Below are 26,868 nucleotides of genomic sequence, written 5' to 3'. Positions count from 1 at the left end.
TTTTTAATTGAATAATCTGATGTGCGCTTAAAAGACGCTTTGCCCTTTGTACTTCAGAGGTACTGTAAAATGTCATTTGCAGTTTGCCTTGTGGGAAGATCAATGTAATGTTTCTACAGAACAACAGTTCTCAAATGTTTTTGGTCTCAGGACTCCTTTATGCTCTTACCTCAGAAGAGTGTTGTTTATGTAGATCTGTGAAATTTACCATATCAGAAATTAAAGCTGAGAAAATCTTAAAACATTCACTTATCAACTTATTTAAAAATAACCATGAACCCATTACTTCTGAATATAAATAATAATTTTAATGAAACATAGCTTTGCGCCCCCGCCCCCAAAAGTAGTAGGAAGAGTAGTAGTAGCATTATTTTACATTTTCTTAAATCTCTTCAATGTCTGGCTTGATAGAAAATAGCTAGACTCTCATTTCGGCTTTGGCAACCAAACATGTGTTTTCTGGCTGATGTATATGAGCAAAGTCTGGCCTCACACAGATATATAGTTGGAGCAGGGACTATTTTAATTGCCTTTTCAAATACCATTCTTTTTTGATGCTACACCAAGACTTAGCAAGTTGTAATTCTTGAAGGTTATGTACAGTGTGGCATCTGAAACCATATTGGTGAACTTTTATACTCTATTGCATTAAAATCCATTGGTTTATCATGCCCTTTGGTTGGATATTTTACCCATGTATGATTTTGTTACATTAAATGTTTGTCATTTAGGAAATGTTGATTTGCCGAGTTATACAAATCTTCCAAATGTTGACATTTTAAAAATTCCATTATTAATATCAAATAGAATGTCATTATGATATAAAAAAATCACATTTGTTAATATAACTACCATATAAGCTGTTAAACTCAAGGTAGTAAGAAACAAGTTTTCATTTGGGCAACAAACACTGTCAGTTGGGTATTTGGGACAGACTCATTTTTTTTTATATATTTGAGAAAAGTTTGAATAATGATAGTTTGTTGTTCATTTAAGTGCAAATGGCATTCAGTATCATACGTGGCTAGTTCAGCTGGTAACTCAAACAAGCACATGAGTGTTTTCTGGGATCAACTGTTGTACTTTGGCACATAGCAGAAGTGCTCGATGTGTACTTCCCATTTTGTCACACACAGTATTAAAAAGTTGTGTACTCAAGGAATGAAATTTAATAATATTAATTTCTACTATTTTATAAGGATATTCTTAGGTGAAAATGATTTTTCTTTTGTTTTGTTTTATCATGAGTATGTGGTAGTAAAGAATATAATGACTAATAACACAGTTTGGTGCTGCTGCCTTGTAGAGATTCAGACCACAAGCAGTTTTACCTACCGCTGCTTTCACATCATCAGTGCAAATATTGACTGATGTAAATAAAAAAAAGTTTTAGAATTATGGTGAGAATAGTTTTGTCTTTGTGGATCTCTCTTCTTCCTAGGGTCTGTGGAAGATAGTTTGAGAACTATTGCTGTAGGCCATTTTCAAGAAGTCTACATTGTCGCTCTGTTACCATGTCAGCACTCCTAGAACATTACTGTGGCCTAATAGAGGAACCTGTTAATTTTCAGACTGGTCACAAACAAGAAAAGCTTGTTCTCTTTTAAGAAAGCATTTGCCCTAAGATTAGATTTAGCATTCAAAAGGGGCACCTGGGTGGCTCAGTCGGTTAAGTGGCTGACTTCAGCTCAGGTCATGATCTCGCGGTCTGTGAGTTCGAGCCCCGCGTCCGGGCTCTGTGCTGACTGCTCAGAGCCTGGAGCCTGTTGCAGATTCTGTGTCTCCCTCTCTCTGACCCTCCCCCGTTCATGCTCTGTCTCAAAAATAAATAAATGTTAAAAAAAAATTTAGCATTCAAAGGATCCCTTTTTCCATTACTATTTTTAAAACTTAGATTTACACAACAATTTTGTACGCACATACTTGTTGGATAAAGTGAAGCATACCGTGATGAATTGTGATTCTAGCCAACTAGGTAGGCCTTATCAAAAGGATGTTTACTTCCTAAACTTACAAAAGCTTAAGTATCTACCAAGTACCCCCAAACTGGATTGTAGTTTGGTTAATTCTGCATGTCCAAATCACCATGGTTTTTCACAACATTTTTCCTGACCCATTGGTTTTGACTTTGGGCAGGTTTTATCTGGCTCTGCAGTACATCATAATGTAATACTGGTATATTTCGGGGGCCGTGTATCTGTGGATTCATATCTCGATGTGGATTCTTACCCCTCTGAGCTTCAGTTTTCCTGTCAATAAAGTCAAGCTGATGAGAAGGCTTACTTTGTTTTGTTTGCTAGCCCAATGGTGAATTGAACAAGACTATGCATGAATGCACTTAACACCAAGTCTGGCATATAAAAAGTGCTCCTCGTGGTAGCTAATGCTGTCGTTAGCTGCAAATGGGCAGACTTCAGCTGGCGGAAGAGGGAGGAAGGAATCTGATGAAGCTCTCTAGCAAATAATAATCTTTGTAATTAGCTCACTGTTTATTTAAAAGAAAAGCTGACGTGCTACATTTTGTATTTACCTGAAAGTAAACTGGCAGTGTGCGAGTCTTCTGCCCCGAATATATATTAATTTTTTTGATGTTTATTTATTTTCAAGAGACAGAGAGAGACAGAGCGTGAGCGGGGGTCGGGGGGGTTGGGGGGGGGGTGCGGCAGAGAGAGAGGGAGACACAGAATCTGAAGCAGGCTCCAGGCTCTGAGCTGTCAGCACAGAGCCCAATGTGGGGCTGGAACTCACAAACTGTGAGATCATGATCTGAGCCGAAATCCGACACTCAACAGACAGAGCCACCCAGGCGCCCCCAGTCTTTTGCCCCTGAAGTGTTCATCTTTATGTTAAAGTCACATTTCCCCCCAGCGCTTTTAAAATATGGTTTAGGAAAAAAAAAAAAAATTTCTACTCAGTTTTCAAGGAACATAATAATTAGACAAAAGTTCAGCACATCAACATAATTAGAAAGGATTTTAAAGCTGTTCATTTGCTTTTGCTCTCCCTAGAGCAAATATTCAACATTTCCCCTGCTTATACTGTTCATTTGCTTAGTACACTTTCTCATAGAATTAATAACGCCGAGATGAAATTTAGCCTAGCTTGTCTAAATAAGCCCAAACTGCAAAACGGGCGACGAGCGAACTAGTAAGGTTTTGTTGGAAGTATGCTATCCACGTGCCTGGTCTGTTTCATTCTGGTGTGGTATTCACCTGGGCTCCTGGTGATTTGTCTGTTTCTCTTGCTACGTAAAATAAGCCGAGCCAAAAACCGATATGAAATAAAATAAAGCAAGCATTCAGCGGGCAAAATAAACATGTGGTCCATGTAATCTCTTGGTTTGTTCTGTCTTCGTTCCTTCTTTGCGCCCATCCTTGAGTCGGGTGCATTTCTCCCCTCTCCCTATTTCCCAGTATTCATCTCCAGCTGTGATTTTAACGTACAGGAACTTGGCACAGCACGGTTTGCTTATTCTTCCTCAGGGCATTCACTTAGTAACTCCACATTCCAGTGCTTTCTGCGCACCGGAATCCAGAGATCTCAAGATGATTGAGACTGGATCCAGGTGAAGGGTAGAGGGGAGTTCATTGTATTACTCTTAAAACTTCCTGTAAAGTTCTTTTTTTCAACATATTAGTTCCAGCATTTTTCACCTTAAAAAAAAAAAAGAAAGATGTAGCAAATTTGAAAACGGAATTCTATACGTCAGAGGTTACACACTGGGGGCCTCCGAACGAATGAGCCCACAATCCTGTTTACTTGGCCCCTAATGTTTTGCTTTTTCAATTTTTGAATGAGTTGTCAACATTGGAAGATTGGGAGATTTCTCATAAACATCTGATTGTGGGATTTTCTTTAAAAATCAATGAAGTCTATCAGCACCGGATCAGAATTCTGTAGGCAACAATCTCCTCACAGCTAGAGCTAACGGAGACCACCCTTTTAGAAGGGAGGTGCCCTTTCCAATTTGTCACAGCACCTACCTGACTGGCCACCTACCTGAACTCCATTGCCTGCGTTCCCTGCCTGGGCCCCATAGGCATCTGAAGCAACAATTCCACTCTCATATTAACTTGGGCAATGTTGGAATCCTTATGAATTTTTCCTGTGTGGCATACTGTGCTGCATATGCTTGTTCACTTAGTTTCAATCTGAAAAAAAAAGGGGGGATATATTCCCTGCCCTTAAGAACTTCATAGTCTGGGGACGCCTGGGTGGCTCGGTCGGGTGAGCGTCCAACTCTTGGTTTCAGCTCAGGGCATGGTCTCAACAGCTCGTGAGTTCGAGCCCCTCGTAGGGCTCTGGGCTGATGGTGCAGAGCCTGCTTGGGATCCTTTCTCCCTCTCTCTGCCCCTCCCCCACTCACTCTGTCTCTGTCTCTCTCAAAATAAATAAATAAACTAAAAAAAAAAGAACTTCATAGTCTGGTGAGAAAGCCAGTCATAAACAGATAACTAGAATCCAACCTGGGAGTTCCTGGAAGATGACATTCGTGAAGGTCTTCCCCTTTCTCAAAGGAATCTGCCTCACTGCCTGCTTTTGTAAATAAAGTTTTATTGGAACATAGCTAAGCCCCCTCTGCATATAAATGCACACGGTCTGTGGCTGTTTCCATGCTTCATTGGCAAAGTTGATTTGTTGTGACAGAGACCGTATGGCCCACAAAGCCAGAAGTATTTACTATCTGGTCCTTCACTGGGAAGGTTTGCTGACTCCTTCCATGGGGGATCCATTCGATTTGATGCTTGAGACAGCTCCATATGCTACTCACTGTAATTGGGCCCATTTACACCCACGTGGCCAGCGGGTAGCAGAACCAGGACTCCGCCAAATAAAGCACACACTCTAGAATTAATGTATGTCTAGAGTATGTCATCAAAGACCTGTTTCAAACTTGTCCCTGCCAGGGTGTCGCCAGGTCGTCTCACCTAGGGGGTGAGTCTGGGGGCGAGGCTCCCTCTTAGGCTGGTGGAAGAACAAACAGTTTAAAAGGCACTGCCCTGGGGACGCCTGGGTGGCTCGGTCGGTTAAGTGGCCGACTTCCACCCAGGTCACGATCTCATGGTTCATGGGTTCGAACCCCACATCGGACTCTATGTTGACAGTTCAGAGCCTGGAGCCTGCTTTAGATTCTTTGTCTCCTCTTTCTCTGTCCCTCCCCTGCCCATGCTCTCTCTCTCTCTCTCTCTCTCTCTTAAAAGCAAATAAAAAAAAAAAAAAGGCACTGCCCTTGACCCTTGCTCTTGGCTCCCTCAGGATCTGACTCTGTGGCTGCTCCTCTGTTTACACATAAGAGAGGGCTTACAAGGAGCAGTATGGTTGCTTGGAAGCTGGAGCTTGGTGCTGTTTACAGATCACTTTATATAAGAGTAAGGAAGTATCAGTTGCCCTCAATAGCACTGGACTGACTGCTGATGCCCCGTGGGATTTGAACGGCTTGACCCTTGTAGCTTTAAATCAGACACAGCACCTTAAATCAGAGAATTTCCCTGGGGAAACAGTGTCTTTCCCTTCCCCTGTCCCTTGGTTGGTCTGCTGGTCTCCAGCCTCATATTTAGATACCCACCTACCCACCCACCCTCCTGCCCAGAGGTATTATACTGGGCTGAACTGGGTCCGTTGATGTGTTTTCCCATATTTAAAAATAGTGATTTCCCATAAAAACCGGGGCTATTTAGTCTCTTGATAGAAGGGTGCTTTGGCCCTGCTGGGCCTGCATTCCCACACAGCCCTGGTCCCCAGCACTGAACATTGGTCACCCCTTGGTCTTGGACATGTGATGACAGTTTGACCTCTTCTGGCTGGTGGCACCTGTCATCAAGTGCTCTTTTCTTGCATTGAGAATAGTCGCCTGAGCCTATGGGCACCTGGAAATTAACCCCTGCCCAAGCCACCTCGGAAAGCTGGCTATTTCTTGCATACGCTACATTCTTTTCCACCTCCCTGCCTTCCCCTTGCTGTGTTCCCTGCCAGCTGTCTCCTTCTTTCAAGTCACCTCCACGCTGTAGATGATGGTGACCGACATCTGCTGAATTAATCCTCCCACGTGACGGGATCCCATAGCCCTCATGTCCCATGCTATATTACAGGTGTTGGGCTCCGAGCCTTTTCTCCTCTTTGGGGATAGAGACCCACTCCTGTTCCTTTATACACCCAACACTTGGCCCAAGGAGTGGCACAGGGAGATGTACATGAGTGTTTGCTGGGCTGACGTCATAATCAGGGAAGAGATGAACTGATTTGTCCCTTAGCGAATGGGTAGCTGGTCTCCATAAAGCAGGCAGGGAAAAAGTCCTTGCAGCTCAATCTTCCTCTTTCTCCCAGAAACCTTTGGAGTAGTTCAACCCAGTCCTAATAATATGTCTTGACCTGGCTACCTTTACTGTACCCCTGGCCTCTGTTAGTCTGTACTCCCTCTATTTTTCAGCTAGCATTCTTACCCTTCCCCCATTTTCTGCCCCAGTGAGTCACCATCACCCCTATCTCCTGCCTCATTTCTTTTTTTTTTTTAATTTTTTTTTTTAACGTTTATTTATTTTTGAGACAGAGAGAGACAGAGCATGAACAGGGGAGGGGCAGAGAGAGAGGGAGACACAGAATCAGAAGCAGGTTCCAGGCTCTGAGCCATCAGCCCAGAGCCCAACGCGGGGCTTGAACTCACGGACCGTGAGATCGTGACCTGAGCTGAAGTCGGACACTTAACCGACTGAGCCACCCAGGCGCCCCTCTCCTGCCTCATTTCTAACTCTGATGCTGCCTTGACCCCCCGTAGCTGATGGATTCTCTGGAGACTTAACATGTCATTGAAGGGTTATAGGCAAATGCAGCACCAGGCAGGAAGGTGGGGCATCACAGATGACTGGTCACCAACCACAGAAGCCCTGCAGGGACCACCACACTCTTATAAACTCTGAGTGACCTTGCAATGCGATATGTGTGTGTGTGTGTGTGTGTGTGTGTGTGTGTGTGTGTATGCACGCACGCACACTCTCAAGAACCCCAAACTATTTATGTACCTTTTTATGTTTTTATGAACCTACCTAAAATCACAGACAGTTAGATCCAGGAGGGACTTAACAGATCTAGTCCAGGGAATCTGATAGATTTCCAAACTCTGAGGATCCCGTGCAGGAATACAGGTTTAGAAGCCTGCAGGGTCCAGGCAGGTAATGTAAATGACCACAGTGACTGGGGTTTATTTCATTATGCTGTTGATGTCAGATTCTTTCAACACCTACGTACACTTTGCATACCTGGGACTATTCCTCAATGTCATAAAGGACTCGATCGTCTACTAATTCCTTGAAGCATGTAGCCTCTTCCATACCTCCATCATCTGTAGAAAAGAGATAATAATTGTTCCATCTCCTGGGGTTATTGTGAAAATTAAATGCGTTCATGGATGCAAAGCCCTTAGATCAGGACCTGGCATATGATAAGTATAAATGTGTTAGCTGCAATTAGGATGATGATGGTAATGATTCTCACTTTTGCTAGAGGTGTGGACACACAGACCTTCACTTTCATCTTTACTGTAGGGAGAAGCCTGTCAGACCAAAGTGGCAGCGAGACAGAGAGCTAGGGGGCCGGGAACCAGAGGATACCAGCCATCTGCCGGCTCCTGACAACTGTTGCCAGGCAGGAAGGCAAGCCTGGTGTTGCCAGATCTTCTAGGTTTTCAAAAACAATCCAGAACTCAGTATTTCTTTTTTTTTTTTTTCCCCAGAACTCAGGATTTTAAAATGTGAAATTTCCCAAGCTGTTGGCTGCAAAAAAAAAATTTTTTTTAAACATTATGGAGACCAAACAAATGTCTGTGGCCTGGATTCAGCCAGTTGAGTAACTTCCGATCTGGTCTGATTGCTGTCATTTATCAGATGTGGAGGCCGAGGCCTGGGGAGTTAAGGTGGCCACTTGCCGGAGAACCAGCCTGGCTCCGTTTCTGTACCCGCCCCGCCGCCATTGCAAAGCCTCCCTCCTGATGAGCCTTTGTGGTGGGAAGTCCTGCCTCTTGCATGATTTGAGGTGGAGATTTTATTTTAAGCCTGCAGAAGGCAACTCTGAAAAAACCAGGGCAGAGGATTGGACTCGCTCTCCTGCTCTCCCTGTTCAAGTTAGAGGTGCTCACTCTGTGAGCCTTCCTCATCTTGGAGAGGAGAGGGAGGAGCAGAGTGTGGAGACCGACCAAGGGGGTTCTGGTCCTGAGGCCACATGACCTTGGGAGATTAGTTACTTCATCTCTCAGTGCCTGGACTCTCAAATTATAAAATAGAGATTAATAGGAGGACTATGTCATAAGGCCGCCGTGAGAATCATATGAATTCATCTATTTAAAGCCCTTAAGGGGCGCCTGGGTGGCTCAGTCAGTTGAGCATCTGACTCTTTTGGTTTTGGCCCAGGTCATGATCCCACGGTCCTGGGATCGAGCCCCACCTTGGGCTCTGCACTGAGTGTGAAGCCTGCTTGAGATTCTCTCTCTCTCTCTCTCTCTCTCTCTCTCTCTCTCTCTCTCCCCTCTCCCCCTCTCTCTCTCCCTCTCTCTCTCTCTCCCTCTCTCTCTCCCCCCCCATCCCTCTGTCCCTCTCCCCCACCCCTGCACTCTCTCTCTCACTCTTTCTCTAAAATAAAACAAATTTAAAAAGACTTTTAAAAGTTTACTTTAAAAAGTAAATTAAAAAATAAAGCCCTTAACAGAGCCCCTGGATGGCTCAGTCAGTTAAGCATCCAACTTCAGCTCAGGTCATGATCTCATGGTTGGTGAGTTTGAGCCCTGCATGCAGCTTTCTGCTGCACAGAGCCCATTTCAGATCCTCTGTCCCCCTCTCTCTGCCCCTTCCCCACTCTCTCTCTCTCTCTCAAAAATAAATAAACATAAATAAAGCTCTTAAAATGGTACCCAGTACTTAATAGGTTCTCAGTAAAAATTAGCTGTCAGAGGCAGGAATGTATCTTTTTCTTTAGGATTCTGGGGGAATCTCATGCATTATTTCTTACGTTTTCCAGGGCTGTTTTGCAGATCATTGGGGTGGGGGGGGGGGTGGGACACAAATACGGAGAAGACACTTTAATTTGTATGTGTACACACATGCTCACATAGATCCACAAACGCCGTGTCCCCACTTGTATTCAGCCAGGAGCTGGGATGGAAGGATGGGGCTGGGCTGGCGGGTGTAGTTGGAATGCTTTTGGGAACTTGTGTGATGGATACAGAGGTCGACCAAAGTACATTTTAGCCTGGGAAGCATGTTGTCACATAAGCCACTGATTAGATTACAGAAGTGGGGCACTTTCTTATCTTTACCGTTTCAAATGAAAAAAAATCAATATTTTCCAATTATCTCCAGTGGTGTATTAAACCCACTTTGTCATATTTCATTTCACCATCTGAGAAAAAGCAGGGGGGGGAAGGATCAGGAAAATACATTGTGAGAGAAGATGAAGTCTTTACAGCTTCTCGTACTCTTACCTCTTGTCCTCCCAGCATTTATCCATTCAAAAAATTTGGTCATTCATTCGTTCATTCATTCACAGACTCCAGGGATGTCTACTGATGTCTCTTCTGATGAGGGAGCGTAAGGCAAGCCGAAGGCCAAGCACGAGCTAGCATACCTCCCATCCCCCCCACCCCCCCCAGGTGGGATACGTATATTCCTCGTGGACTCCTGGCTGCCCAAGAACAAAGGAAAGGAAGGAACACAAATGGTTAACTGATAGAGATCGCAGTCCTGCAGGACACGAGTCTCCATCCGTTTACAAATACCTTGGTAAATTACAAGAAAAAGGCAATCTTATCAATAGCCTAATCTCCAGAAACCTATAGGCTTGTTTCCTGGAGCCCCAACATCACCCTCCCCTCCATAGTGATGTGGGGAACAAAGGCAAGAAGGAAATGGCAGGTAAAATTAAATTTCCTTATAACCTGCAGGCAGGTGACAAACACTTGAGGGCAGGCAGAGTAAAACCTTCTCCAGGAACTCCCTACTGTCTCAATGCTTTGCTAGAGGGAAAAACAACCTTAGCTTGACAATAGCTAGGCCTCCAGTGATCTGTGAGGCTTTAGCATATGGAAAATCCCTTTTAAGAAACTTCCTCTTGACTTTACCTCCTCCAACTCCATAGTATATCATAGTACTCCTCACACCCCCAGTGCAGCTCTTTCTGCCCATGGGCCCTGTCCCCATGCTTTAATAAATCTGCTTTTTGCCCCAAAGACATCTCAAGAATTCTTTCTTGGCCATCAGCTCCGGATCCCCACCCCCACTCCAAACCCCATCACCTACTGTGTGCAGGGCACTGCTCTAATCGTTTCATCTGTACTGTCTTAACACTGACAATAGACCGAAATGGAATTACGGTATCGGGGTTTCCAAACAGGTAATGAGAAGCTGAGCCAGACAGGCTGACCCAGAGCCTACCTTCTCTGCTACCGCACGGCATTGTCCCCAGGCTCTCATCTAATTATGAAGGCAGCCAAAGAATGCACGGCTAAGCATTTTTAGAAGTGCACAAGAAAATGTGCATAACAGTGTGCAGGTTATAAATAACCATTTCTAGCTGCCAGCTGCTGTTTGGGTTTGGAGAGGAAAAGAGGATCTTAGCATGACTTGTTTATCGCAGGTAATTTGGCAGTAAACTGGGTCCCGGGAATTTGAGTTACACAGAAAATGCAAAGGAAGAGTGACAGGGATATTGTTTCGGGCTTTCAGGAGACAGAATGTAACTTCAAGTCCCAGAACCAGCCTGGAGGCAGCACATGGGGAATTTGAAAGAATTTGAAAGTGTGTCGCAGAGCCCACGTTTACCTGTCTTCCAAACAGTCACGCTTTTTGTCTAACAGATTTCTGTTGCTATGATGAAATTTCCTTAAAGAGCTCTCCCCCTCGCCCCCCTCCCCCCCGCCATGGTTCCGCGGCATCGAGGTAAATAATGGAAAATTTTCTAGTCTTCTGCCTAGTTACCTATTAGGTTAGAAACTAGAAGCCTGTTTTGTTGCATCTGTACAGAGCTTTACATTTTTTTTTTTTTTTTTTGTAATTGTCAATATTTAAAAATTAGAAGCTGTCTTCTAAGACTGGACTTCTGGAAAAATCTGATCCAACAAGACCGGGGCCCACATTCCTGCATGGAAACAGGCGGCAGGAGCCAAACAGTGATTGCCCTTGAGGCTGGGCAGCCTTCTGGGTCCGCCTCCCTGCCTCCTTACTCTGCCACAGGTATCTTTGAAAACCAAGGCTGTAGGTGGAAGTCACGATCAAGGTCCAGGAAGCTGGCATGGGGCTGAAGGCACGTGGGGGCGGGCTGCTCCCATTCCTGGGCTTGACGAGGGGGTGCCGGCAGGCACCAGGGTGTACTGAACACTGGATTAGCAGCCAGAATGACTGGTTGTTAACCAGGTTCTTCCCCTTCCTTGCTCTGTGACCTTGGGCAAGTTACTTTGCTTCTCTGAGCCACGTGGCTTTGTTGTGCATGATAGGGAATCTTAAGAGCTCTCACCTGGGGAAGAACATGGAGTTGTGGGGGGTGGGGGGGGGGAACACGTGTAGATGCTCTGTAAACACCAGGAAACCACGATTCCCAGGCAACCCATCCGGACAGGTCTCGATTTTCCTTTCCTTGTTCTTGCTTTTTTCTTTTTCCTTAAATATCGCGTTGTCTTTCCGGCAAAGCTTCGGGTGCTGAAGTTCACAGAGGCTACTCCCCTCTCCCCCCGTAGACCACCCTCTTAGGTTCTCTCATGGGAACATTCTACAGCGTTTCCCATTGTTTTGTTTTGTTTTGTTTTTAATTTGAATCTGGCTTTTGGACATTTAATATTTTAAGTTTCTTTTAATTTTCTCGATAGAAAATGGGTCCAAACCATTCAAAAATCAAAACAATATAAAAAGTAACAGTGAGGCACCCTGGATTGTTCAGTCGGTTAAGCATCCGACTCTTGATTTAGGCTTGTACATCATCTCACGGTTCATGAGTTCCAGCCCGCATTGGGTGTTGCACTGACCGTATAGAGCCAGCTTGGGATTCTCTCGCTCTCCCTCCCTCTCTGCCCCTTCCATGCTTTCTCTCCCTCAAAATAAATATATAAACGTCAGAAAAAAGTGACAGTGAGCTGTTGCATTTGTGCATGTACCTCTGGGTGGTTCTCTTTACAAACAGAACCCATGTAGTCTTCTTTTCCTCTTAGAGAAAAGATTGCATCCTACATATACTTTCTGCCTATTGATTTTTTTCCACTTGACATATGACTGTCTTATATATAAGCAGCTTGCCCATTCTTTCTTCCAGCATTCCATTTCATTTGTGGATTCACCCTATTCAGCCAGTCCCTACTGACGGACTCACCCATCATTTCCAACAGTTGTTATTGCAAATTGTGATACAGTGAATACCCTTGTGCATTTGTTTCCCATTCGCGGAGGTGATTCTTTACAGTAGATTCCTGGAAGCGATATTGCTAGCCCCAAAGGAAAAATGCATTCGTCCTTTTGAGGATATTGTCAAAACACCTTTCCAAAGGGAGTCTGTCATTTTGTACTTCCCCCGGCAATGCTCAAAACCACCAGCTTCCTAGCTCTCGCCAACGCTCTCTTGTCAAGCCTCTGATTTTTGCCAGTCGGATTGGTGAGAGTAAGTGGTATTTCAGTGAGATATTTGTCATTTAAATTAAGTTCCAGAGATACATAAAATGAGAGCAACATAAGCCCTCGTATTTGGACAACAGAAGCAATCAGCTCATTTGAGTAACCTAATGGCGGCACCATACCCCAGTGGAGAGAAACAAGTTCTTTGTTCGAAGCTCCTTTGCACTGGGGAGGTCCCTGCATGGCCCCTCTTTCCACTGAATTTGTTCTCCAAAGCCCAACTCTTTCTGCCAAGGCTGAGCATTTCACCTGAGTAGATGGGAGTGAGTGTCTAATGCCACGCCTTACCATTTTGGCCACTTTATGGCATTTACCCTGGCTGGCCGGCAACGCCATCTCCTTGGATAATTGGGGAATCATTTTTATCTAACCCCCTTATGAATTGCTCTAGGAGTGCAAAGTACACTCAAAAGCTGCATCGCAGAAAGAATTCCTTAAATCAGACTCCCTCCCCGGCACGTTCTGGTGTTCTTGTACTTGTCTTCAAAGCCCTGACTGAGGAGCAGTGTGGCCCAGTGGTTAGGAGCGTAGGCTCTGGAGCCAGACTGCTCAGATCCAGGTTGAGGCTTCTCTAGTCACTCGCTGTGTGATACTGGGCAAGCTTCCTAACCTCTTTGGATCTCAGTGACCGCATCTGACGAGTGGGATAATAACAGTGCCTATTTCTTGGGCAGCTGAGAGGAGCACATGAGTTGGTTCCCGTACTTAGCCTTGAGCTCAGTGCCGGGCACATAGTAAACCTCACTAAGGTGAGCTCACATGGTAATGGCGGCGATTAACATGCTTGTGATTGTGATAATGTCAGTGACGCTCATGATTAGGAGCACACTGAGCCCTGTCACTTACAAGATACATCTGTGTGGCCTTGAAAAAGCAGCTCACTCACTCACTCAAAGTTTGTGTCTCATTTCTTCCTTGGTTTGTGCCAAGGGCGTAGTACTGTCCCTCTATTTTTTTTAATGTTTATTTATTGTTTTAGAGAGAGTGAGAGAGCATGAGTGGGGGAGGGGCAGAGAGAGAGAGAGAGACAGATAGAGAGAGAGAGAGACACTGAAAGCAGGCTCCAGGCACTGAGCTGTCAGCACAGAGCCCGATGCAGGGCTCGAACCCACAAACTGTGAGATCATGACCTGAGCTGAAGTTGGATGCTCTACTGACTGAGCCACCCAAGCGCCCCATGGTGCTGTCCATCTAAAGCAAGAGTCAGCAAACTGTGACCAACCGGGGTGACACCTGGCCTGCAGCCTGCATTTGTGAATAAAGTTTTATTGGAACACAGTTGTGCCCATTTGTGTACATACAGTCTGTAGCTGTTCTCTCGCCAAAATCTTTACCGTCTGGCCTTTTACAAGACAAGTTCACTGACCCCTGACCTCCAGGAGTGGTTCTGAGGATGCAGGGGGATGAAGGCTGTGCGTTGAACCTGGCACGTAGTAGGTGTCCGGTTCAGTGGAGCATTCACGTTCTTGAACTTGGTGCCTGGTCCTCAGCCTCCCCCGCTGCCACTCTTCTCCTACCCTAAAGGAAAAATGGAGTAATTACAATATGAATAATTTAATTAGAAATACCATCAAATGATATCAGGCAGATGTATTTTTATCACGCACCGTACATCTCACGTCCTAAGTAGTCCACAGCAGTGGATGTAAAAGGCTGTGTCCTGTGGACTGCACTTCACAGGAGGCTTAAGGCTTTTTTGAGGGTAATTTTGACGCTGGTTTTCCCTCGCCTGCTGGCTTCAGAAGCTGGCATCCAAGCAAGATGCACCTCCCTTCTAAATGGCAGCGATGAATGTTATTATCTGCCTCCAGAGCAAAGTAAAACCAAAGTGTCAGAATCCTCGAACCATTGAAAATAAATCCAAAGTGCGGATAAAATCTCTCTGAAGTCCTAAGTGGGAGCGTAGTATCATATGCATTCACACCCTTTTTTTTTTTTTTTTCCCTTTTCCCCAGGCACACATCGGTTTTGTAACGCGACGTACACGTGTATCATTTACATTTGGCCTTATTTATCGTCTCATGGCTGAAGCTGACAGGTCACCTTGCAAAATGCAGGGGAACACCCCCTTAATTTTGCAAGCAGCATTTATTGATATTAATGTCACCTTCTTCCACCTCCCTCCCTGACTGTCATGAGAATAAAACGAGATATAAGTAGGAAGATACTCCGAGAAGCTAAGTGCCGTAGACAAGGGGCAATGTAATCTCATTTCTTCCGTCCTTGGTGAGAAGGAGCAGTCTCCACATTGAGCCTCCTGGAACAGAGAGACAGGGGCTCAGTGGCCTGAGGACACAGGCGTTAGGGAACAAGCGTGTACAATTAGAGTGAATCTTCTTCACTGGAAAGTAAGCAAATTGTTTCCCAATTTAATGAACAAGAAGCTCCTTTTGAAGTTTATTTATTTATTTTGAGAGAAAGAGAGTGCATGAGCGTGAGTGGGGAAGAGGCAGAGAGACAAGGAGAGAGAGAGAATCCCACGCAGGCTCCACGCTCACGGCGGATCCCAACGCGCAGCTCGATCCCACAACCGCAAGACCTTGACCTGAGCCGAAATCAAGAGTTGGTTGCTTATAAGCAACTGAGCCACCCAGGCGCCCCATGAATAAGAAGCTTCTAACGAACTCCAGGAGAGAGATTTGCTTTCAAAATTCAGTAGTCAAGCTCTTGTGTCCTTTGTATTAATGTTTTGTTTTTATGGCCCACCTTAAGACTTTTCTTACTGTTCTCTGTTGGCATAACAGAATTTTAGAGATGAAAAGCAACCCCAGAGGTGACTTAGCCTAACTCTCATTTAAAATTTAAAACTAAAATGGGGCACCTGGGTGACTCAGTCGGTTCAGCATCTGACTTCGGCTCAGGTCATGATCTCATGGTTCTCAGGTTTGAGCCCTGCTTCGGGCTCTGTGCTGACAGCTCAGAGCCCGGAGGAGCCTGCGTCGGATTCTGTGTCGCCCTCTCTCTCTGCCCCTTCCCCACTCATGCCCCGTCTCTTTCAAAAATAAACGTTAAAAAAAATTCTTTTTAATTAAAAAAAAAAACATAGGAAGAAAATATGGCCCAGAGAGATCCTGCGGGATCCTGTGACTTATCCAAGCTCCCGTAAACTGGTCAGCTGTCCACTGGACCAGGTCCCTTGGCATGTGTCTGACTAACATTGGAGGAGCTGTAGCCAGGCTCTGGGGACTGCCTTGTTTGCCCCTGGGCTAGCTCTGCTTTCCTTCTCCCCAGCTTCACTCTGGGCCCTTTTTGCTCCTACTGGCATCCTACTCGCCTCGGGACTGCTTCTGTAGAACACCCTGGTCTCCAACCCTCTCTGTCCCCTTCGAGCTCCAGGCCAATCTTCGGGCTCCTGGTGCTGCCCCGCGTGCCCTACCACCCGACATGTCATCCTCTCTCGTTGGCCTTCAGGCCTACGACGAGTCCCTTGACTGACAGCTAGGGCAGGTGTGGACAAGGGTTTCTGGGTGCTGTCCACCCTAGTTCCTGCTCCAGAGCATCAGGGGGCAGGAGGTTGGGATAAAATTGGCCCAACGACCCAGATCACCTGATCCCTGATTCTGGGTCTTTTCTTTCTTTTTTTAATTAATAAGCTTTTTTAGAGCAATTTTAGATTGATAGCAAAATTGAGTAGAAAGTACAGAGAGGTGTCATATACCCGCTGTCCGCACACACATACGGCCTTCCCCGCTGTTGGCATCCGGCATGTCAGTGGTACATTAAGTGCGTGTCTGCGGAACGCAAAGACAGGTATGCAGTCAATTTCAGATCTGTTCTTTCTGCCTTGGCGTTCTGTGTCAGTCTGTCCCCCAAGGCAGGAGGGTGCCGACCGCATCAAAGTTCACAGGTGGAAATAGCCCTGCTCTGGCCCTCTGTCTTCTCTGTCTTTCCAAACCAATGTCAAATTCCTGGGGCTGGCATTCTGATCGACTGTGGTTGGGTCAGGGGCCCATCCCCAGTGCGCCATACTGGGGTTGGGGTCCTGTACCACGTCATGGCTGCCAGGGAGCTCCCCGCTGAGGACAGGAAGGAGAGTGAGAGAGAAGGAAGCAGTTTGGGTGTCCCTGTGAGCTGAGCAGACAACCCAGTGTCTATGAACTCTCCAGCGGCCTCTTTTCTAGATCCTTTTATAATATTGGTGCCAAAATTTGGCCATGGTCAGAGGGTCGTCTGTGGACCTTTGCTTTTCCCCTCATTTTCACTTTCTTGGAAAGAGCATCATCCCTTGACTTGTGCTTTATCACCAGCTATGAGGTCCCCCACACCTGTGTAGACCCACAAACATCTTTCCTCTGAGACTCGGTCCCCACTTCTTGCCTCTTGATGAGTCATCACTAAGCCTTCTTCCTCCTGCTTTGGTGTGCTCTTGGCTCACGGGACACATGGTTGTGATTTCCTCATAAATCGCCACCCAAGAGTGAGGCCGGAGAGTTTGGAAGACACGTTGCCAAAGCACAGAGGTTCCCACTTTGTGTTTTAAAACCAAGGCCATCCATTAATTTTCCATCAAGGAATCCTTTTACAATGGACACGTCCATAAAAGTTGTGAAAACTGCATTTGGAACAGCATTTTAAACATAATGATGTTGAGCTGTTGAATTTATGCGCACTCTCAAATGTTAGTCTTCCAATTTTCTAAGAAAAGCAACATTCACCCTGAAATTACCTGTTATATGGGAGATGCGGGTGATTACTGCTAATTCACATCTGCACCATCACCTAGGTGTTGAGTTTGGGGGTTTGGTGAAGCACGTTGGTGTGCACTCATCAAAGGTTATGTGTATGCGCACAGTGGAAGGCATTTTTGTGGAAGGCATTTTATATAATTCCAAACAATTTAATAAAAATGTAATTCGACTGGGAAATCTACAGTCGGCCCTTGCAGAGTGCAGATAATGTTCCAGATTAAAGAGCTGAGGCTTTGTTCATTACAGTCAAATAATGTGAGCGTGTGAATTACCATTTCCTTGCCGTTGGTCTATTTCAAGAGCATGCCATTTTCCCACTATAATAATAGGCTACATTTTCTTAAAATCATTTGATTATGATTGGTCCCGTCTATTCAGTTTGCAAATAAAAAGCTTTCACGGTGATAAACTAGCTGTTTTAAAAGAGCCTTAATCTCTGGTTCTGCTTTTGAACTGCCACAGGTCAGATTCCGCGGAAGGCTGACAGAAGCCGGTCCTGCTCGAGGGAGAAAAAGGAGGTAAATGTGTCACTGGTGAGGGTGGGTGGGAGGCGACTCTGTTTGAAGGCACCTGAGGGAGCATGCTGGTGAATAAGTTTTCCTGGATTTCCTTCTTGTTTCCCTCTGAGTCTCCAGCTTGAATCCGGGACCAAATGCTAGCTGGCAATTAGAGCTCTCAACCAAAGTGTCGCTACATTGTAGTGACAATTTCTTAGGAAGTGTGTCAGTTAGCTTTGTCTGTGTAACTGAGCAATCCCAAACCCACGTTTCAGGGACGTGGAACAAGAACTGTGCATTCAGTTGGTGATTCTGTGGGTCGGCCATTGGAGCTGGGCAGGTCTGCTGATTTCCGCTGGACTCCCTTAGGCTTTTGCGGTGAGCTGCCGTGTCGCCTTGGGGATGACTGAGCATCAGTAGTGTGCTTCAGCTCTCTTTGAATGCTTTCTCGTCCGCCAGTAAGGCAGCCAGCTCTATTCATGTGGAGGTTCACAGGGCCACGCACATGAAGAGTGGACGCTGCTGGACCACCCCCCCCCCCCAGCTGGTGTCACTACCGCTACTTTGTTTCCTTAAAACAGGTCACAAGGCCAGCCCAGATTCGCGGGGTGGGGAAATAGGTCTCACCTCTGGGTGAGAAATCTACAGATACCGTGGCCCTTCTTGAAACCTGCCACACCGAGCCCACTTGCTCTGTGCCCGGCACCAGGGATGAGAGAGACACAGCCCTGGTCTCGGGGTGTGCAGCATGGTCAAAGTCAAAGTCAGAGAGACACGAATAGGGAAAGTTGCAAGAGTAGCTGAGCCTGGGAGTACACAGTGATAGCAAGGACCCATAGGTCACTGCAGGGCCCTTTGATGACATCTTCCAGCTCATGGGAGTTTGAATTGGAGTCTTTAGCCATGGACGAGTGTAGGGGTACATGGGTATGCAGTCGTGTGGCTCGTCGTAAGTATCGACCAATCCTGAAATTCATCAACACTTAGGTGTTAACACTCTTGCTTGTAAAGTGACATAATTCCAACAATGAAAAGGAATTTCCCAGGCTGAGCTGGGTCCAGGGGCTCAGAAATGGCCACAACACTTGGGCTTTCTCTTTCCATGTCTGTGTCCTCTGTGTTGGCCTCCCAAACCAGCTCTGAGGAGGCAGGTTGGGGTTGGACTGCAAAGGGCCTTTGCGATGGCTGTCATCCCATCCCCTCTCGTCTCCTTTCTCAACTGTAGCCAGAACAGCCACCGTGGGTTTTCTTCTCATTCAAGCAGCCTACCTGGGACGAGGGCTGAGAGATAACTTAGGGACTTTGGTGCTACTAAAAAGATTTAAGTGTCAGCCCCAGTGGATGTTCTAGAAACTGAGCCGGGGTGGATTCCATCACTCCTTTCTGGTAAGAACATTTTTCTGGAAGCAGGAACAGATGTGCACGTCTCCTGCAAAGTCTTTCCAGAGACTGGGGGGGGGGGGGGGGGGGGGCAGAGGAGCCCGGAACAGGAGTGAGCACAGGCCCGCAGGCTCCTGGTCCCTCCCCTTGGTGACGTGACCTGGGGGGGGGGCGGTGACCAGCACCCCCCCCGCCCCCCGCTCCCCGCTCCCAAGCCAGGCATGAATTGTTTCGACCTCACCGAGGCTTTTGATCACAGAGTAACAGCATCCCATTTATCTGCATTAAGAAATTTGCTGGGAATCCACAAAGCAGGGCAGCGGGTAACTAGTTGAGATACTCTTTTCCTCCTCAGTCTTTCTCCTTGGCAACAGGGCTTCCTAATTGCTGCTTTCTTGGCTACTCCCATCCTGCCAGTTGCCCCAGAGCATTTCAGATCACCCCGCCTGGCGAAGAGCTTGGAATGAGAAACAAACAAACAAAAAAAACCAAACAAACCAAGAGAGTGGAGATATTTATCACAATATCTGAGAGATTTAAAATGGTTTCAGGCCTTTCTGAAAAAGAGGGTGCTGGTTCTCCTCACAGGGCTTTTGTTTGGTTAGAAAAATAGGAGAAGGAAACTAATGGCAAAAGCTGGCAGATGCTCATCTTGATATAACGTGCTTTTTTCCACCTACCTCCCCTTTCCGCATCCCTCCCACGCCACCTGTGAAATCTGCTCTTCCTGACACTCTGTGCCTTACACAGGATGCCGGGTATAGATCAGACTCTGTCACCATGAACGGCAAGGAAAAGACAAGCTCGTGGGAACAAGCAGACAGGGAGGTTCTTCATGTTCCTCCGGTGGTAAGGTGACACGGGCCGGCTCACACCGTGGCAGGTGAACGTGCCGTTTCCTCCCCGGGTTGGGATCAGGAACTTCTCCACGCCGTCATGGACCAGCATGGTGAGGGGAGGAGGGGAGGCTGTTTGCAATGAACTTGCCAGCCAAAGTCAGCCCAGAGATGTGTTTTATTTGGCCCGGACTCCATTACAATTTTTTATTTATTTTTTAAAAAATCTTTAATGTTTATTATTTTGAGAGAGAGAGAGAGAGAGAGAGAGAGAGAGAGAGGGAAAATGAGTGGGGGAGGGGCAGAGAGAGAGGGAGACACAGAATCCGAAGCAGGCTCCGGGCTCTGAGCTGTCAGCACAGACCCCGATGCAGGGCTCGAACTCACAGACTGTGAGATCGTGACCTGAGCCGAAGTCGGGCGCTTAACTGACTGAACCACCCAGACACCCTCCCCCATTACACCTTTTTTAAAAATTAGGCATCCGCATTTACAATTTTCACAGAACAATGCGCACTTCTGGCTTCTTTGCTAAAATGGAGAACGACCACAGAGGCCTTATTCCCTTAAGGCAATACCGGGCAATGGCTGGTGTCGAGGAGAGCTCCTTTCAGTGGGGCGCTCCATTCTGCCATGCCTGCCTCCACAGACACCTGCTCGGTGGCCAAGAGAGAGCAGCAACCACACCGTGGCAGTGGTCACCAATGTTGCTGCGCATTAGAATCCCCAGGAGCTTTTGAAATACCCCGAAGTTCAGGCCTCTTTTCAAACCAGTTAAATCGGAATCTCCAGGGGTGGGACCCAGGCTTCGGAATTTTGTAACCACCCCCAAGGGGTTCCGGTGTGCAGCCACAGGTGAAAGCCAGTGGTTGATCCGTAGTAAGTAACCCCTGGCTGTCAGCTCAGATCCTTCCCTGAGCTCTGCTTGGCTGCCTGGCCCCAGGACACCTCAGTCCTCGAGCCGTGCCACAGGCACAGATAAAACCCCAGGGGGTGGGGTGCTGGAGGAGGGAAAGAAGGCTGGAACCCAGGCTTTGGAAGGGCTGCGGTCATTTCTGAAACGCGTATGGGAGGCGTAGCTCGAAGCGGGTACGTACTTCCGTTCAGCTGGCAAAGATATTCTCAGCCTTGTCGCTAACAAGTATTCGTGGTTTCTTGCCTGTGGAGATTATATAGTGTTTATGGCCCTCGGTCATGAATTATTAATGACTTTGAAATTGTGGTCATTGTAGTTGACTCAAAAATCATTAGGAAGTAAATTTATCACACAGTGTTTAAAAAAGTAAAAAAGAAAACCGCCGAGGAGGGAACAGATCTTGATTCGTCGCCCCTCCAGCGTCCATACTGGTGGCCACGGCACCGTGGGGCTCACAGACGTGGCACTGGAGACTTGTCCTGCTGCACAGAGACACAGGGACTCCAGGAGGCCGAATTAGTAGCCACATGTGCTTCTGCCTCAAATCCCAGCCATAGGACCTTGGACGATTCTCTTGACCCCTCTCCTCCCGAGATTGTGTCTACTAGGCAGTAACGTGTTAAAATACCTTGCACAGTGCCGGGACCCCTCCTAAGCGTTCCATAAACGTTAGGCGTTACGTTATTTTAGCCATTTCTTAGCATGTCTGACAGTTAACGGAGAGGTATCCATGCCCTTGGACAGAGTGCACGATTGTGCTTCTTGCTGAAGGGGTCTCCCTTGCTCCAGCTGGACTTTGGACTGATTCCAGCCTTCCAGTCTCCTGGCTGTGTGCCCCCAGGCGGGTGGGCCCCAGGCAGGCCAGCTCATGTGCCCCCCCCCCGCCCCGCCCCTGAGCCAGTCTGAGAGGCTCCCGTGACGACGGACTGCCTTCTTTTGCAGCCGATTGGAGATTCTGAAAAATGCCCTTCCCAGCACACCCGTCTGCTAAGCTCACTTTGTGAAGGACTGCAAAAGTCATTTAACTCAACCACCTAGAAAACGTTAAGCTTCCCCTTTGTATGCACGTACAAGTGCACGCGCACGCACACACGGCCCTTCCTGCTGCTGAGCAGAGCCTTTCGGTGCAAGGGCTAGCGACTCCTTCCATCTTTGCCAAGCAGAGGAGGAACCGGATCTCAAGGGAACACAGGGAAGGAGGGAGTCCAGGATTCAGGCTGCCTCCAGGGATGGGGAAAGCTGGACAGGCCTCTCTGTGTACCACCAGGGACATGCCGCTGCTCCCTCTTGTCTGCGCACCTGTCCTTGTCCTGATTCTCTTCCCTACCAGCTGTTCCTTCTCCCAGTTCAGAGGCAGAAAGAGAGACTGACCTGATGGTCAATACCAAAGGCTGTTTAAGGGATAAGTGCTCCTGCTATCAGTCCCCCAGATGCCCTCTCAAGAGGCAACCGCAGTAAGAAATGTCTTACGTGTCCTTCCAGAAGTATTCTGTAGCTATACAACTATGCAGAGCGTATCTGTCCTCTGTCCTCATGATAGCACAGCGACACATGCTGCTTTTTTTTTTTCCTGGCATTATTTTTTTCACTTAATGACACGTCTTAGAGAGCATTCCATAGCAGGCCATGTGCACAGACCTCATTCCTTCTTTTTCAATGGCTGTACAGTGCTCCATCATGAATGCTCAGAAACGCACTTCTTCGTTTGACACCTTTGGGGCCAAATATGTTTCATTGTTTTAGAATTTAGAAAGTAATACCATCCCAGTATGGTCTGGGACAACACCCTATAATCAAACACATGAATATATCTGCAGGGAAATATGAATATTCATCCTAGGTGGGAAAAACACTGTGAGTTTCATATCAGTTCAGATCAGGTTTTGATACTAAACCAATGCATATAGGGGCGCCTGGGTGGCTCAGTCGGTTGTGTGTCCAACATTGGCTCAGGACATGATCTCACGGTTTGTGAGTTTGAGCCCCACATCACGCTCACTGCTGTCCGCACAAAGCCTGCTTCGGATCCTCTGTCCCCCTCCCTCTCTGCCCTTCCCCTTCTCACATGGTCTCAAAAATAAATAAAACATTAAAAAAAACCTATAAATAAATAATATAAATAAGTACATGTAAAGAATTGTGGACTTGTCTGTAAATATATTACTAGATACTGGTTGACGACTCTCTAGGCTATTAGGAGCCTTTTGCTACTGTGAGAGTACTGGTTTTTTTTTTAATGTTTATTTATTTTTGACAGACAGAGCATGAGTGTGGGAGGGGCAGAAAGAGACAGAGACACAGAATCAGAAGCAGGCTCCAGGTTCTGAGTTGTCAGCACAGAACCCGACGCGGAGCCTGAGCTCAAGGACGGCGAGATCATGACCTGAGCCGAAGTCGGTCGCTCAACCGACTGAGCCACCCAGGTGCCCCTATCGTGAGAGTACTTTAAAGAATATCCTAGGGGCGCCTGGGTGGCTCAGTCAGTTGGGTGTCCAACTCTCGATTTCGGCTCAGGTCATAGTCTCACAGTTTGTGGGTTCGAGTCCTGAGTTGGGCTCTGTGCTGACAGTGCAGAGCATGCTTGGGATTCTCTCTGTCTCTCTCTCTCTCTCTCTCTCTCTCTCTGCCCCTCCCCAACTCACACTGTCTCTTTCTCTCTCTCTCAAAATAAATAATTAAACTTAAAAAAAAAAGAATACTCTAGAGCAGACATCTTTGTGCACGCGTGTAGGAATAGCCAAAGTTTAAATTCTCAAAAGTGGAATTAATGGCTCAAAGGGTACGTGCTTTTTAAAAACTGACATTCCCAATTTGTCTCCCAACAACAGAAGAGGAACAGAGCTTTTCTTCTAGGCCACCTTGTAGAATGCTGGCCAGGTTCAAGTGTGACTGCCCTTGGCTGAGGTAGGCACACCGGGGGCTGTTCAGTGGCTGCCCCGGTATGTTCTCCAGGCCATGCTTGGTGGGGGTAGGAGCAGGGCAGCTGTCCTAAGAAGGATTTGGAGGCACGTCTAGCACCTCAGTTTTTAAAAGCCATCTCTCCCGGGCCCTTGGCTCTGAGCACCTCACTTGGCTGATTGCAGGAGGCCAGTGGGGCTGGTAACTTGTACTGGAAGTTTCAGGCCCCCCGCTAGCAGGCAGTCAACAGACCCTTCCCCTCCCTCGTTTCAGAGCTCAGCACTCTTGCCACTTCAGCCTTCTGGAGAATGGGGAGCTGGCCCTTCCATCTGTACAGGTCTCAACGCCTTTGTTTAAAAATTTAAAAAACAGGGGTGCCTGGGTGGCTCAGTCGGTTGAGCGTCCCACTCTTGATCTTGGCTCAGCTCATGATCTCACGGTTCCAGAGATCGAGCCCTGTGTCAGGCTCTGTACTAAGAGCACGGGATTCTTTCTCTCTCCCTCTCTCTCTGTTCCTCCCCTGCTCCTGCATGGCCGTGTGCATGCACACTATCTCTCTCATAATAAATACATACTAAAAAAATTTTTAAATAACCAAAAAAAAAGAAAGAAAGAAAAAGGAAGAGAGAGAGAGAAGGAAAAAAAAAAAGACAATGAAAGCTAATAGCACTTGATTACAAGAGCCTGTCTGATATGACAGCTGACATTCCAAATCCACACTTCTCCCGGAACGAAACCCTTTAGTTCACATTTCTAGGCAGAGAAGGACCCAGTCCGTTTTCCATTCAACTGCCAAGTACATTCCCAGTTGTGAGGCTACCATTATCAGCCTTTCTGCTTCTTGAGGTCTTGGCCTCTGCAGCTCTGAGAGCTGGGGGGGGGGGGGGGGGGTCCCTCAAGACACTGACAACTGATTTCTCCAGGGCAAATAAGTCACATGGCAGGGTTAGAAGCCACTTAGCAAAGTAGTGGAGCCTGGGAACCCTGGAAACAAATTGCCTGGATTCCTAGGCGAGCCCCTTCATTCAGGCAAGTTGCCCATCCTGCCTGTGACTTGACTTCCTCTTCTAAAGAGTGGGGCTAGTGTAGAACCCACATCAGAGGGTTGTGGTAAGAATTCAGTGATTTAATACGTGTAAAGTGCTTAGCGTGGTGCCTGGCACATACTAGGAGCTCAGTAAACGTTGTGGGCTATAATTTAGGACTGGCAGGGGCAAGGTAGCCCGTTTAGAAAGCTCATCCCATCAGAGCCACAGATGGATGAGAGGTCTTGTCACAATCAAGCAGGCCCCGATCGGACCCGCGCTCCTCATCCCTTCGGTGCGTCGGAACCTCACGTAATCCCTCGCACCCGAATCGCCAGCCTACTCTGAGACCCCCACAGTCAGGCTGGGAGCTGCGGGAAACGTGGCTGCAGACACAGTGCCCGTAACCCAAGTTTAATGGCAAGGCCAAGACACGAGCCTCGGAAAGCAAAGAGAATCAATTTCTGATAAAATGCCAGGAAGGAGATTGACGTGTCAGAAACCTTCCTGGTATCAGCTTAGCTTCCAGCACGAGATTAAACTCTAGGAAAAACCCATCAGAGGGCTGCAATTTGTGACCAGAAAGAGATAATGTTGACAGCTTCCCCTTCCCGAGCCTGTTTTGGATAAACAGTGTGCCCTTCAACAGAGCATCATCAAAGTTTTCTATATTTCCAGATCTTAGGCATGAAATTGCCTTGAAACTATCTCCCTTTACCTCCCCACCCCCAAACTCACTTTGTAGAATACCGAATATGGTTAGAAAAGAGAATGCTACTGTCTAAGAGAAGGAGCTTCCCTTTCAACCTCTTGAAAGGTTTGTCTCCTGGGGGAACCGGGCCTGCGAGAATTATCCCTCAGTCCGTGGACCGAGGGCCTCAGTTTCTTCTTGTGTAGAACGGGGACAATAAGGGCGCCTGGGGGGCTCAGTTGGTTAAGCGTCCGGCTCTTGACTTTGCCTCAGGTCACCATCTTGTGGTTCGTGAGTTCGAGCCCCGCATCGGGCTGTGACAGTGTGGAGCCTGCCTGGGATTCTCTCTCTCCCTCTCTCTCTGTCCGTCCCCCACTCACGCGTGCGTGCACACACACACTCTCTCTCAAAAAATAAATAAACTTAAAAAAAAAAAGAATGGAGATAATAGTGTTACCTACATCATCAGGTCATGAGGGGTGTTCTGAGCAGCGCCTGGCATGTAGGAAGCCCTGAATAAGTGACAGGTGCCTCGTCCTCTCCTTCCCTTCCTGTCATTATTACAATTCTCTCAGCCGCTACGGCAAAGGAGAGCGGACTGAGACCCATAGCCAGCCCAGGGTTTTGCGTCACCCTGGTGACGGGGCCGGGGTGGGAGTTGACCCCATGTTAGGCACGTGGTAGGGAAGGGGTGTTTCCCAAAGGAACCCCGGGATCCCGTGACCAGAAGAAGGGGGGGAAGGGTAGATAGCGAGCAGGCAGAAGACAATAGCTGTCCAGCGCACGGCCACCTTGTCGTGTAGGCGGTGAGGCTGACAAAATACTGCAGTTGTTAAACCCTCAGGATACCCTGTGAGGAATGCAACGTGATCCTCATCTTGCAAGCGAGGGCACCTGGGTTCCCAGGCAAACCCGCCCCGGTTAACGCCGCGAGTCCAGGGCTGAACGGACACTCCACGTCCTGTGCACCGTGGAAAGCGGAGAGTATGTGTGTCACCCTGGGGGACCTCAGGCATCCTGCGACCGTCCCAAGGCTCAATTTTCCCTTCTTTTCTTTCTTTCTTTTTTTTTTTTTTTGAAAGGCATTAAGTCCACTTTATTTTTTCCTAGAGGGCAGTTTTTCTTTAGTCCTCTAGGACCTAGCTCCTTAGCTGGGCTTTGGTGAAGGTCACGGGCAGCACCCGCAGGTCTAAGTTGGGGCGGGGGTGTTCGGTCCTCCTGGGCCGTGCCAGAGCGGTTCCGGACCGCCTTGCCAGAAACGGCGCAGCTCAGGCATGAATGGGGTTTCACGTGCAGCCT

The 26,868-nt window shown here is 47.3% G+C and overlaps 1 protein-coding gene across 1 annotated transcript in view; it reads left to right on the top strand.

Annotated features, from left to right (window-relative positions):
• The window catches only part of LOC122210233 (katanin interacting protein), a 192,692-nt gene that overhangs the window by 1,134 nt on the left and 164,690 nt on the right, over positions 1 to 26,868 (top strand). Inside the window, exons 2-3 of the mRNA XM_042922814.1 lie at positions 11,056 to 11,213; positions 17,789 to 17,844. Coding sequence (XP_042778748.1) covers positions 11,123 to 11,213; positions 17,789 to 17,844 — 147 coding nt within the window. The 5' untranslated portion in view covers positions 11,056 to 11,122. The remainder of the gene's footprint in view (positions 1 to 11,055; positions 11,214 to 17,788; positions 17,845 to 26,868) is intronic.

Source organism: Panthera leo, chromosome E3 (assembly GCF_018350215.1).
Source record: "Panthera leo isolate Ple1 chromosome E3, P.leo_Ple1_pat1.1, whole genome shotgun sequence".
In the NCBI taxonomy this organism is placed as follows: Eukaryota; Metazoa; Chordata; class Mammalia; order Carnivora; family Felidae; genus Panthera; species Panthera leo.
This window is presented reverse-complemented; position numbering and strand designations above follow the sequence as displayed.